Consider the following 12004-nt stretch of genomic DNA (forward strand, 5'->3'; position numbering starts at 1 on the left):
GGGGCAGTTTCTAAATACTTTTGATTGGTTCTTTTTTAATTTCATACCAAGATAATTATTATTGAATTTAACAGAATTATTTATAAAATTTTTTAAATAATTGAATTTGAAAGCTAAATAAAATTATAAATTATCAATTATGTTTATGATTAAAATAATATGTGGGTATAATTTAATTTTCAAATGAAATTACATAAAAAACAATATGAAAATGTAAACTGAGAATTTTTAAAAAATTGAACTTTGTTCGATGCATCCAGAAATAATATTTATAAATAGAATAAAATGTTTGATGTGATTTTTAATTACCAATTAATAAATTTTCTTGGCAAGTTCAATTTGTTGTTCGTGGCAAATTTTATTTTCCATACATTTACGTTTCCTGTTGAACTCTGCTCTAGATGATGAAATTGATGAATAATTTATAATTTTTATTTAGAAATAATATTTCAATTTGAAAAGATTTTGGCTTTTATGAATTTGAATTTTTAAATTTTAAATGAATATTCTTTGTGGTTTCTGTTTTCAATTGAACAAGAGGATTACAAATATGTATAGAAAATATAAAAAAAAATTAATTAATCGAGTAAAATCACAAAGTATTCATATATTAGTGATAAATAGTAAGATTGATATTTGGCCATGAAGTTGAAACTTCTTACGGTCATCAAAAACCAAAATACAAAAAAAAAATACAATATAATATACACTTTGTATGGAGAATATATTTGTATAGATAGTATACTTAGTTTCCATAACAATTGTTATCCTTTTACTGTTTCTATGGATTTTTTCAGAAAAGTTTCTATGCATTTTCCCTGATTGTAAAAGTAAGGCGTCTGCTTTAAGATGAGGGTACAGTCATACGATGTATAGTACGGAGGGTAGGGGTAACTGTATGAAAATACTTTTCTTTTTGACGTGTCAGCCGAAGAGTATAGTCCATATTTTTTTAAACGTCAGATTTTAGTTTTTTGCTGATCATCCTCAAAATTCTTGAAAATGGTTCCGGTTACACCGACTAAAAGTACTGAAGAAATTCAAAAAATTACTCCCCCAAGTGATCTGAGACAGTCGGAAAATACATCACAAGTAAGAGATCTATTTATATAACTTAATTTAGTAATTATGTATTAAATTAACTAATAAAAGATTTTACTAGGACGCTGCTCCAAGATCCGGCGATGGCGATGCAAGACCTGAAGTTTCGGATGTAAAATAACATTTTTATTATTTACTTTATGATTAATACAGAGCACAAAGGAAGCTAATTATTAAAAGATACAATGGACAGTCTTACAGGTCAGAAGAACTATCAGCGTCAACGGCTGATGTCTCTGATGATTTGGATGATAAAAGCCATCTTTCAAAGTCGGAATTATTTAAAAGCTGTGAATCCGAGATGAGGGAGCAAGTTCTCTCAATGTTCAACAATGAAATAGAACTTAAGGGATCTTTTAATAGAATTAAGAATGAATTAATTGAATTCCTCCCAGCATTTTTGTTGGATCAACAAATCAGTACTTTAGTGGAGTTGTCAACCAAAAGTGATCCGACCAAAAAAAATAAAACGTTTGCGGAAATTTTCAATCCAAGTGAAAATTATTTGTCTTTTTTAAATGTATGTATTCTATATAAAAATTTAAAAAATTTATTCAGGTTAATTATTTAATAAAATTAATAATTGTCTAATAATATTTCATGTTGTTGCAGAAAGAAACACGAGCAGTCTCACACAGAAAAACGACCCATGACAACAATGAAGTTCCGGCACATGAAAATGATGACGAATCTGATCACTCAATGGAGGGATTAAAAAGTGTTGAAGACACAATGAGGGGATTCATTCTTCCAATGTTTACAAATGATAAAATTGATGAGCCTTTTAATGAGATTAAAAATACGCTAATTGAAAAGCTTCCTGCATTTTTAGTAGACCAGCTAGCAAAAGCTCTAGTGCAGTTGTCTAGTAAGAATGAGCCAACAAACAGGAAAAGAACTCTCGAAGATCTTTTGAAGCCTAGTGCTGAATATTTATTTTATTCAAAAGTACGTATTCACTATTTAATAATATAATAAGTCTGTTGATTGAGTAATTATATATTTTATTGTATTGATATGAATAAAAACTAAATATCTCGTCTGCAACAGCAGTCTACGGCCACAACGACTCTTCAGCAGAAAGAAAAGGAAATCTCTCTGACGGAAGATTTGGCAAAGGTGGAGTTTTCGTAAATATGTTATTTCTACAACAGGAAATACAATGACATGGTAATTTATTCATTGTTTTATAAGTAATTAATACAAGTAATGGTGTAAGAATCTAATTTAGAATTTATTTTTAGTACCATCAAGTAATCTTCATGACTTCAATCAAGAAGCCACTACACCAATTGCTTCCAAGATCAAGGAAAAGTAAAGATCGTTAAAAAAGTTGTCTGTTTTTCCTGATCGCTGTACATGCGGCAACATTAATTTGTCGGCTCAATATGTCCGTATATTTTCTTTGGAACTATCTAGAGTAGAGCAACACGACTCGGTAAAAATTATTGCAGCTGAGTGTACTAATTTTGAACCAGGAAACGTCTATCAGATAATTCTTTATTTGAGCTATGGTGATTGACTTTTATTTTTTGTACTAATTTGTCTTAAAATTAAAAAATAAATTGATGTAACAAATCTAGTAAAATGTGTTAAACTTAGTTAAAATGTATAATAATAATTTGTAATTAAACCATTCAATAAAAAAACACTTTCAAAGAAAAAAGATAACAGTAGAAAAGTATATTCCTCAATTGAAATTGTAATTTCCAAGCATGAAAAGAAATTAAATTTAAAAATTACTATTTGAAATGATAAGAAAAGGAAGCGCTCAAAAGTCATTTGAAATTTGTTAAATATTTAAGCAGCACACAATAATTTTAGGTTGAAATAAATTGAACGACTGCTAGTGTAATGATTAAAAAAATAATTACAAACCATAAAGTAGATTTTTAAATAAAATTTGTGGTAATAAATACTGGCAACAATATAGGACAAAATAAAAAGCGTAAGTTTAGTAAAAAGTTTTGTTTGGTCTTGCTAAGTTGTTATGCCTAGTCGATCTTATGGAAGCCTGTAAAGTCACACTTGTTTCATTAAATTCAAACTGTTATCTGTCGCCTATCAACATTTTAGTTTATCACCACAGACGGTGGCAAATTTATCGAACAGTAACATCAAGGTCACTAATCAGTTCCACTATGCAAGCGACATCAGCAGCAACCGCAGATTCATCGGCTCCATCATCTCAACAAGTAAAAATAAAATATTATAATAATTGATTAGTTATTAATAATTAAAAATTATTTTAGGGTGAAAATGCAGAGATGATTGAAAAGTGTCGTGAATTTTTGTTGCATTTATTAGAATTATCTAAACAAGATCCTGATGTTGTTGAATCTGACGTACGAGTGCTGATTCAAAAATTAATTGATACCAAAGTTGAATCCGAAGAGTTTTGTGATAAACTTGAGAGTTTATTAAATGCAACAGCTCAGCCATGTTTAACGAATTTTCTACAAAAAAGTTTGCCGCTTTTGCGACAGTCACTTATCTCCAAAGAGTCGGTCATTGACGGCATTAATCCTCCTTCTGACGAATAATTAAAAACAAGTAGACACTCTTCTGATAGAAATAAAAAAAAATGTTCCCGCAATTAATTATCTCAAGCCTTGTATTCAAAACACTCTCCTATTGGTCTTTCTTAAACTATTTGTAGTTTCCTTGGAAGAATTATCTACAGTATCATAACTAGTGGCGCGAATCATCAGTTCAAATTTTAAACTTTAGCCAGACGCTCTCTGTATTGTTTTTGTAAATTTAAACTGATTAATAAAATAAACAAATTGTTATAAATATAAATTATCAAGCTCCAGTGATAAGTTGTACTGTTTGATATATAAAATTATAAATAAGATAAATTTTTAACTGTATTTCGGAGCGTGCGCACGCAAACTTAATAACGCCACCAATCGTGTCTTTGCGAACACAAAATAATTATGTATATATATACATATATACTTATAGTTAATAGTTGTGAAATTTCAGTAAGATTAAATACAAACCGTGAATAAATTAGCGTAGCTATAGATATTATAAGATAAAGTTATTAAAATAAGGAGTAAATATGATAATTTTAATATTTAATAATTCAAAAAAATCATTGTTTGCACAGAGGCAATTTGAAGAGAGTATTTTTGGCGGGGTGACGTGTTTCACCAGCTCAGCGGCTATTGACAGCAGCCATATTAAAATACAGAGTTGTGTTGGGAAAAGGGCTTTATGATTATCAACTCCTCAAGCGTTTATAATTACGTATACAGTTAGCCAGCGATGACGTTAATAAAAAATAGTCCAAGTTGCGACTAAAATAAAGAAGATAAAAAAATCGAGTTAACAAAAAAAAAAAAATTATGTTATGGTTGGTGATAAGGGAGTACAAGTGCGTATAAAATAAATAGTTTAATAGTAAGTTGGTGTATTGAGTAAGTTGTTGATTTGATGGCGGTTATGTGGAATTATACATCAAGCTCAAGTTTACTAGTAATACTGAATGTAAAAGAGAGAGCGCGATTGAGTGAGTTTGAGGTAGGGGGCAATGCACCATGGGAATTATTTTCGACACGCGCCTGCGTATTTTAGTTTACAGTTGGAGCTTGGAAGAAAATGGCGTCAGCTAAGTTTCTGGAGGAAGCTCTGAGCACGGACGTCGATGAATCCGCGGTAAACGCGATCGTGGGCTCGCTCGAGACGCAGTTGGTAACGTCGTCGCCGGCAGTCGCGGGTCAGTCAGCAATAACCGCGGCCGCAACTCAACAAAATCATCATCATCAGTTAAACACGGGTATTTCTAACGGGGGCACCATCCCCAGCGCGATACAGAAGCATGGGGTTGCCAACGGCGGCGGTACCACCACCATCAACAATAGTCTGATGACTCAGGAAGTTACCAAATCTATTACTACTACCACTCTCCTGCCAGTGAATGTTGTCACATCAAATGCCGTTGGAGGATCCCAGGTTGTGACCACTCAGCAGCAGCAGCAACATCAACAACAACAGCATCAACATCAGCAGCAGCAACAGCATCATCAACAACAACAACAACAACAACAACAACAACAACAACAGCAGCAGCAGCAGCAGCATCAACAGCAGCAGCAACAACACGTTCAGGCAGGAAGTGGTAGTGGTGGTGGTATTCCAGCAACAGCAACGTATATAAATCAACTGGCGGGAAATCAAGTGACGGGTAATCAACCAAGTAACATTTCAAATATTACAAAAGCACATGAATCAGTAAAACTAATTTATAATCCAACTGTTGCCGGTCAAGTTCTAACCTCTGGTGTTGTTAATGTTAATAATAAACTGTCTTTCCCCGCGCAAACTGTCGGGCAATTAGCCAACGGTACTATTGGAGTAACATCTCAGGGAACAGTGCTCCAGACAACCTCAAATGTTGTGGTGAGTAATGTCGGTTCGGTAGTGACTCAAAGTGGTGGACATCAGACAGTTGTGGCTGGTGGTGTTAATAAACCACCTCCGGGTACTGCACTTGTTATTAAGACTAGCGGTGCACCAGGGGGTATGGTTTCTGTACCAATGTCAGTGCCAGTTTCCGTTGCTGGTAATGTCGCTACAACGACATTGCAAGCCAAAGCTGGAGGAGTTTCATCACCCATCGTGCCTGGCAATATGCAGCTCGTCAATGTCAATACAATAAGACCGGGGACTCCGGTGGCTGGTCAACAACCGGGTAAACAAGTTGCCGCCTCGAGAGTTGCTGTCATTGGCCAGCACATTGTTAACACAAGACCTGGAGGTCCAGGGGTAAAATATTAATTTTTTTGACTACTTATTTGTTTACTCATCACTGTTATTAATATTATTATTTATTAACCAGCAAATTACACTTCAAACTCTGCATGGTCTCCAACCTGGAGCACAAGGACACCTGATTGTTAAAACCGAGAATGGGCAGTATCAATTGCTGAGGGTAGGACCCGTTCCAACGGCAGCTACTCCTGGTGGTACGGCTGTTACTCCAAATAACATTACTGGAAACGCTGTAGTTGCTTCTGGAGCAACTCCTGGAGCAACAGCTTATCGTCTAGCCTCTGTACCGGCTGTAAGTAGGCTGAACGCACAGTTCACTGGCCCACCACTCGCCACCATTCGAAAACCCGTTCAGGTGACGCACACTCATACCTTTTGCGAGACTCGATTTTTTAATGCTCGTGTAGAGTTTTTTCATTTACTTTTTTTTGTTAATTATTTATTTATCTTTTGTTAGTTGAATGATCCTGGTAAGGCAACATTTTATTTTCTTATGCTGTCGTTTATAAATATTTAGTTTACAGTAGACCAAATTTTTTATTTATATCGCAGCTCCTCAGCTTCTGTGCATCGTGTGATTATACTTGAAGTTTATTATTTATCAGTCCATATATATTATATATATATATTTTTTTTTTTTTAATGGGGATTTGCATGTCATGTAGCCATCGCTTGTAAATTTATTAGCATAAAAAATATTTTTTGAAGTATGATTTGCTAAATTTAAATTTGAATTATGAAAAAATTTTTAAGGCATGCGTAGGTTTTTTTTTAAATTTTTTTAATTTGTCTAGCTTATCAGCTGTTTCGATAAATTTCAACTTACAGTAATTACTTTATTAATTAGTGAACGATTTTGTGTAATTACGGCGGGATTTGGTTTCCCAAAAAATATTTAAGGGGCCGGTTAAAATTTAAATTGCTACGGAATAAGAAAAAAAAAATTAAATGAATTATGGGTCTGTAAGGTTTGAGTGCGTCTTGATATTAACTATTGCATTTAAATGAAAGTTTATTTACTCGAAAGCAAGTTAAAATTTATTTAAAAATTGTTTGGCTTTACTTTAAAAATTATTCGAATATAAAAAATAGCAGAGTAATATTGTGATTGTAAAATGTGTATTTATAAATGTAGACGGTAGCGGCAAGTGTAACAGCGACGACAACAACACCTGGAACAGTTGTCAGTTCTATTACGACGGCAACACCAGCAACGACAGCAACACCAGCAACGACAGCAACAGTAGCAACACCAGGTCCAGCGGCTCAAACACCTCAGCAGGTATAAATAAATATGATTAGTTAATTAGTTATTTATTTATTTATTTATTTGTGAAATGTCTGGTATATAATCAATTTTATTAATAATTGATAATTATTTTGTAGCGTCAAACCGCAGATAATACCAAAGAAAAGTGTCGTAAATTTTTAGCAAACTTGTTAGAATTATCTAGTCGGGAACCTAAATCAGTGGAACGTAATGTACGGACGTTAATACAAGAATTAATTGATACTAAAGTTGAACCTGAAGAGTTTTGTGATAGACTCGAGAGATTATTAAACGCATCACCTCAGCCATGTTTAATTGGTTTTTTAAAAAAAAGTTTGCCGCTATTGCGACAATCGCTTGTTACCAAGGAATTGGTTATCGATGGTATAAGACCACCGCCTGCAAATGTTGTCTTTTCCATAGCCTCATCTCCAATCGTTTCACAAGTATGTTATTTTTTTATATAATAACCCTTATATCACACGTCTTAAATTACTCATGTGTTATGCGGTGACATTTTACTCCAGTGTAAAAAAATCCCAAACACTCCAAGAGTTTTCAAAATTTCTCTTTGAATAAATTCTGGACACATCTCTTACCTTTACACTCAAGTCTCAACTTTATCATATTGAATTTTTGGATTTTTTTAACGAAAAAAAAAAAAAAAAAAAAAAAAAAAAAAAAAAAAAAAAAAAAATTTCACTCAAGTACGCGCCATTTTTTAAATTTTCTATTTTTGGGTTTCACACCAAAGATTGATTATTTTAAAATATTTCGGTCTTGTCAATGGGTTTTCCAAAAAGATCCTTATTCTGAGGAACGAATAATGAATTTTTTTAGGAAATAAGTTGGTCTCAATTGACAGTGGCGTCCCAAGTAGCACACTTGGCTTCTTGACATCTATAAGATATCAGTTTTGAGGCTGTTTATTGACCTATTGATAAAACACCAATATGTTGACAAAACAATCATAAATTTATGTCACCAAAAATTATCTGCTTAAGAGACTTGAGACAACTGACAGCAAAAAGTAAATTACAAATAATTGTCAAATAAGTCTTCTCTACAATTTTTTAATTGGAATGACTTTTTTAAAGCTGATGAAAGAACACAAATTTTATTACTCCTAGGATCAACATTTGTATGTCTTCTTCAATATAAAAAAAATTCGTCTTTTTACCAGACATCTTTATGGTGTCTAAAGTTATTCTGTGCTACTTGGGATATTTACTCCTATTTCCAGCGGGAAAATTAAAAAAAAATGATCTGGAGTCTAAATGACACTTTCTGTCATTTAAGACTTAAACAATAATATTCAATTATTAATAAACTTTTTTTTTTTCTAGAATCAAGTAAGGCCAACAGTCGCGATGGCAGGTTCAGTCCCTGTCGTGTTGTCAAGTTCACCAGCTCCACTGAGAGTTATGGCACCTCCGTCTGTAGCAACGGCAACAGTTGGCCCACGTGCGCCTCAAGCTCTCCTACCTAGACTGGTAATTATTTAATAATTACTTTTATTTGGTCTAATGTTTATAATTAAAAATAAAATAATTATCAATTAGATACGACCTGTAACGACATTAGTTCGCACCCCAGTACCACACACTGTGAAATCAACCGTAGCGCTTGCAAATGTGAGGCTGGCTTCCCCAACTATACAAAAATCCCCAATAACTACAAGCACAGTTATAAAAACTTTACCCACAGTTACGCAGGGTAAGACAGTTAATGCCGCCACTACTGTTAATAAAACCACAGTGCCTTCTCTTGTTACTAAACCACCAAATAAAGAAAAAGAAAAAAAGACTTTTTCATCGGCAGGCTACACGTAATTATCCCATAATATTTCTTTTTTTATAATTAATGTATTCAAATATTTATTGGATTAAATTTATAAAATTCAAAGGGGTGACGATGACATCAACGATGTCGCGGCAATGGGAGGTGTCAATCTCGCTGAAGAGTCTCAGAGAATTCTCGGTTCGACAGAATTCGTTGGTACGCAAATACGATCGTGTAAAGACGAAGTTTTCTTACATGTGTCGCCACTTCAACAGAGGATTAAGCAAATTGGTAATTTAAATTAATTATTTTTTTATTTATTTATGAGTATTTTATTTAATAAAATTTTTTTAGTATCGAGTTACGGTCTTGAAGAACCCAATCAAGAAGTTGCTGCATTAATATCACATGCGACTCAAGAAAGGTTAAAGAATTTAGTGGAAAAGTTGGCAGTAATTGCTGAACATCGGATAGATTTTATTAAAGTACGATATTTACATAAATTTTGATGAAATTTTTATGATGGAGATGAATGATGAAATGAATTAATTGATGGATTGATAATTTAGGTTGACCCTCGGTACGAAGTGACGCAAGATGTAAGAACTCAGCTTAAATTTCTCGAAGACCTAGACAGAGTAGAGCGCAGAAGACACGAAGAACAAGAACGTGAGTTGCTTTTAAAAGCTGCTAAAAGTCGCGCGAAAAATGAGGATCCTGAGCAAGCGAAATTAAAAGCTAAAGCCAAGGAGGTAAAATATTTATTTTTATCTACGGTTAATTAGTTGATGATGATAAAAATTCTGATGATTAAATTTATATTTAGATGCAAAGAGCCGAGATGGAGGAATTACGTCAACGTGAAGCAAATTTGACGGCGTTGCAAGCAATAGGTCCACGAAAAAAACCAAAATTAGATACTGGAAGTGCGACAAGTAATCCAGGAGGTAGTGCAAATGTAAATGCCTCGGCGTCTGGTATTAATCGACAAATGCCAATGAGGCCGCGAGTGAAAAGAGTTAATTTCCGAGATTTGTTATTTTTACTTGAACAGGAAAAGGAATCATGTAGAACCACAACGCTCTATAAATCATATTTGAAGTGATGGTCTGTAAGGGGTAGGAACGCGAGTGATTGCCTCGAGCTGGCTCGACGGTCCTCCTCTGCTATTTATGCTGTTACTATTGCTGCTATTATTATTTTTTTAAAAATAATAACAACAATATTATTACATTTCATAAGTAAATTGTATACACGAAACGTGTATTCAAAAAAAATGTTCACTCGATATTGGCCTGGTATTTTTTATAAATTCAAAATTGCTTCATTGATGATTAATTATTAATCATTAATTATAATTAACCATAATAATAATAATAATAATAATAACTATGATAACATAAATAATAATAAGAAGAATTATAAATAATATTAATTACTAATAATAATAATAATAGTAATAATAATAACAATAATAATATTAATAATAATAATTATAATGATAATGATATCACGTCGATGATACAACATACACACTTCCCATTAATGACTGAATACGTTTTTTAATGTATAATAATATTAAATATATAAGTTTATAAATAGATTGTTCTTTATTTTTTAATGAGAAATTGAAATAATAAAAGAAAGAAAGAAATATAATTATAAAAAAAAAATACCATAAATTGGCTGGTTTATAGTGAACATATATATACGTTTAGTGAAATGCGATAATGTAAATTGTGAATATAGAATGTGGTTTACAATTGTGAGGATCATGCGTTTAATAACGAACATTTTTCTTTTTAAAATTGCGGGCATTTTCAGACGTTGCCGCCATTTTTTAAAAATTTTCAATGACCTGTTATAAGCGTGTCTAAATTTTATCAATTAATTAAAAAAGAAATTAAAGTATTAATTGAAATAAAGACAATTTCGGAAATGTAGATTTTTAAAAAATTTCTTACAATTGACATCAATTAGGAGTTACACGAAATTTGAAAAATGAATTGCAGCAAAATCTTAGTCTTTTATAATTTGAATTTTAAAATTTTGTAGGATAAGATTTTGTCAACAAATTTCGTTTAACTCCTAATTGATAACAACTGTAAGTAATTTTTTTTAAATTCTACATCTCGGCAAAATTGCAAGTTGTCTTTTTTTTCAATTAACGTTCCAATTTTTTTTTCAATTAATTAATAACATTTTCGCGCCAGTTTTTCAAACCGGGTTTATTTTTTATCTGGATTTATAGTGGAGGGACTGTCAGAGAATGCCTTTAAATCTAAATATTTTAAACAATCAATTTTTAATAATTTGGTAACTTGACTATGACTTGATAAGTTTCAAAATATTATTAATTGATGTTTAAATAAAATTTTAAAAAGATTTATCGTTGAACCTCCCGGGAGTGGTACAATGGTTGAGAAGAAGTGTGTATACATTGCCACGTTATGTATATGCCTGCTCTTTTATTCTAATACTTTATCTATACATTTGGACATGCAGTGCAACTTGTAACATATAAGCGTATGGTTCATATTTTTTTCTTTGACAATTTTTGTTTCTTTTTTTTTTATATATAATAATTATTATTAATATTATTATTATTATTATTATTATTATTATTATTATCATAAATATGGTAATAGAATTATAGTAAATTGTATTTTTGCAGATAATTATATAAATAATAAATATTACGTGAGGCACTGTCCAAAATGTATAGTTTTACTTGTACAATATATTATAAGCATATTAATTATTAATTATTAAAATAATGATTAACAAAAAAAAAAAAAGAAAAAAAAAAAATATAGTAAATAATTTTCTTATTGGTACAACAGATTATTTAGTAGCTACTCGATTATTCTTCACCGTTTTAAGGAATTGTTATTTTTATTAATTATTTTATAATTTAGATTCATTTTTTTTTCTTTATATAGAAAATTAGTTGTTACTTTTTTTTTTTTTTATTAATTAAAATTAACAATTAAAAGCTAGCAGATAACACAAAACTAATTGAGCGATGGGAAATGAAAACACGATTCTTTTTGTTAAGAAAAAAAAACTGGG

General features: G+C 31.6%; 3 protein-coding genes across 4 annotated transcripts; all 3 read left to right on the top strand.

Annotated features, from left to right (window-relative positions):
• Window positions 1-908: 908 nt before the first annotated feature.
• Window positions 909-2419, top strand: LOC103574033 (uncharacterized). The gene is made up of 5 exons (XM_053740018.1): window positions 909-1092; window positions 1163-1213; window positions 1295-1621; window positions 1714-2049; window positions 2333-2419. Exons 1-5 carry the CDS (start codon window positions 1003-1005, stop codon window positions 2417-2419), a joined length of 891 nt encoding a protein of 296 aa, XP_053595993.1. The 5' UTR covers window positions 909-1002.
• A 679-nt stretch (window positions 2420-3098) lies between these two features.
• LOC103572839 (transcription initiation factor TFIID subunit 4) lies at window positions 3099-3906 on the top strand. The gene is made up of 2 exons (XM_008551626.3): window positions 3099-3296; window positions 3354-3906. The coding sequence occupies exons 1-2, from the start codon at window positions 3108-3110 to the stop codon at window positions 3642-3644; spliced, it is 480 nt and encodes a 159-aa protein (XP_008549848.1). The 5' UTR covers window positions 3099-3107; the 3' UTR covers window positions 3645-3906.
• Window positions 3907-4049: 143 nt separating this feature from the next.
• LOC103572847 (transcription initiation factor TFIID subunit 4) lies at window positions 4050-11682 on the top strand. 2 transcript variants are annotated; one of them, XM_053739852.1, is made up of 10 exons: window positions 4050-5874; window positions 5948-6235; window positions 7016-7162; window positions 7267-7596; window positions 8497-8643; window positions 8713-8978; window positions 9057-9223; window positions 9287-9417; window positions 9502-9684; window positions 9759-11682. In XM_053739852.1, the coding sequence occupies exons 1-10, from the start codon at window positions 4708-4710 to the stop codon at window positions 10035-10037; spliced, it is 3105 nt and encodes a 1034-aa protein (XP_053595827.1). In that variant the 5' UTR covers window positions 4050-4707; the 3' UTR covers window positions 10038-11682. The 2 variants fall into 2 exon arrangements, with proteins under 2 accessions (XP_053595827.1, XP_053595828.1); XM_053739853.1 differs by having other exon boundaries at window positions 4051-5874; window positions 5948-6172.
• Window positions 11683-12004: the final 322 nt, after the last annotated feature.

The sequence above is a fragment of the Microplitis demolitor genome, chromosome 6, assembly GCF_026212275.2.
Source record: "Microplitis demolitor isolate Queensland-Clemson2020A chromosome 6, iyMicDemo2.1a, whole genome shotgun sequence".
In the NCBI taxonomy this organism is placed as follows: domain Eukaryota; kingdom Metazoa; phylum Arthropoda; class Insecta; order Hymenoptera; family Braconidae; genus Microplitis; species Microplitis demolitor.

Excerpts from the sequence above, each read along its gene's own strand:
- LOC103574033 (XM_053740018.1), top strand. The coding sequence starts at position 1,003 with ATGGTTCCGGTTACACCGACTAAAAGTACTGAAGAAATTCAAAAAATT. Across the intron at positions 1,214-1,294 it reads CAAGACCTGAAGTTTCGGAT|TCTTACAGGTCAGAAGAACT; the intron begins GTAAAATAACAT and ends TACAATGGACAG. Across the intron at positions 2,050-2,332 it reads AATATTTATTTTATTCAAAA|AATTTATTTTTAGTACCATC; the intron begins GTACGTATTCAC and ends AATCTAATTTAG.
- LOC103572839 (XM_008551626.3), top strand. The coding sequence starts at position 3,108 with ATGGAAGCCTGTAAAGTCACACTTGTTTCATTAAATTCAAACTGTTAT. Across the intron at positions 3,297-3,353 it reads CGGCTCCATCATCTCAACAA|GGTGAAAATGCAGAGATGAT; the intron begins GTAAAAATAAAA and ends AAATTATTTTAG.
- LOC103572847 (XM_053739852.1), top strand. The coding sequence starts at position 4,708 with ATGGCGTCAGCTAAGTTTCTGGAGGAAGCTCTGAGCACGGACGTCGAT. Across the intron at positions 5,875-5,947 it reads CAAGACCTGGAGGTCCAGGG|CAAATTACACTTCAAACTCT; the intron begins GTAAAATATTAA and ends TTTATTAACCAG. Across the intron at positions 9,418-9,501 it reads ATCGGATAGATTTTATTAAA|GTTGACCCTCGGTACGAAGT; the intron begins GTACGATATTTA and ends TTGATAATTTAG.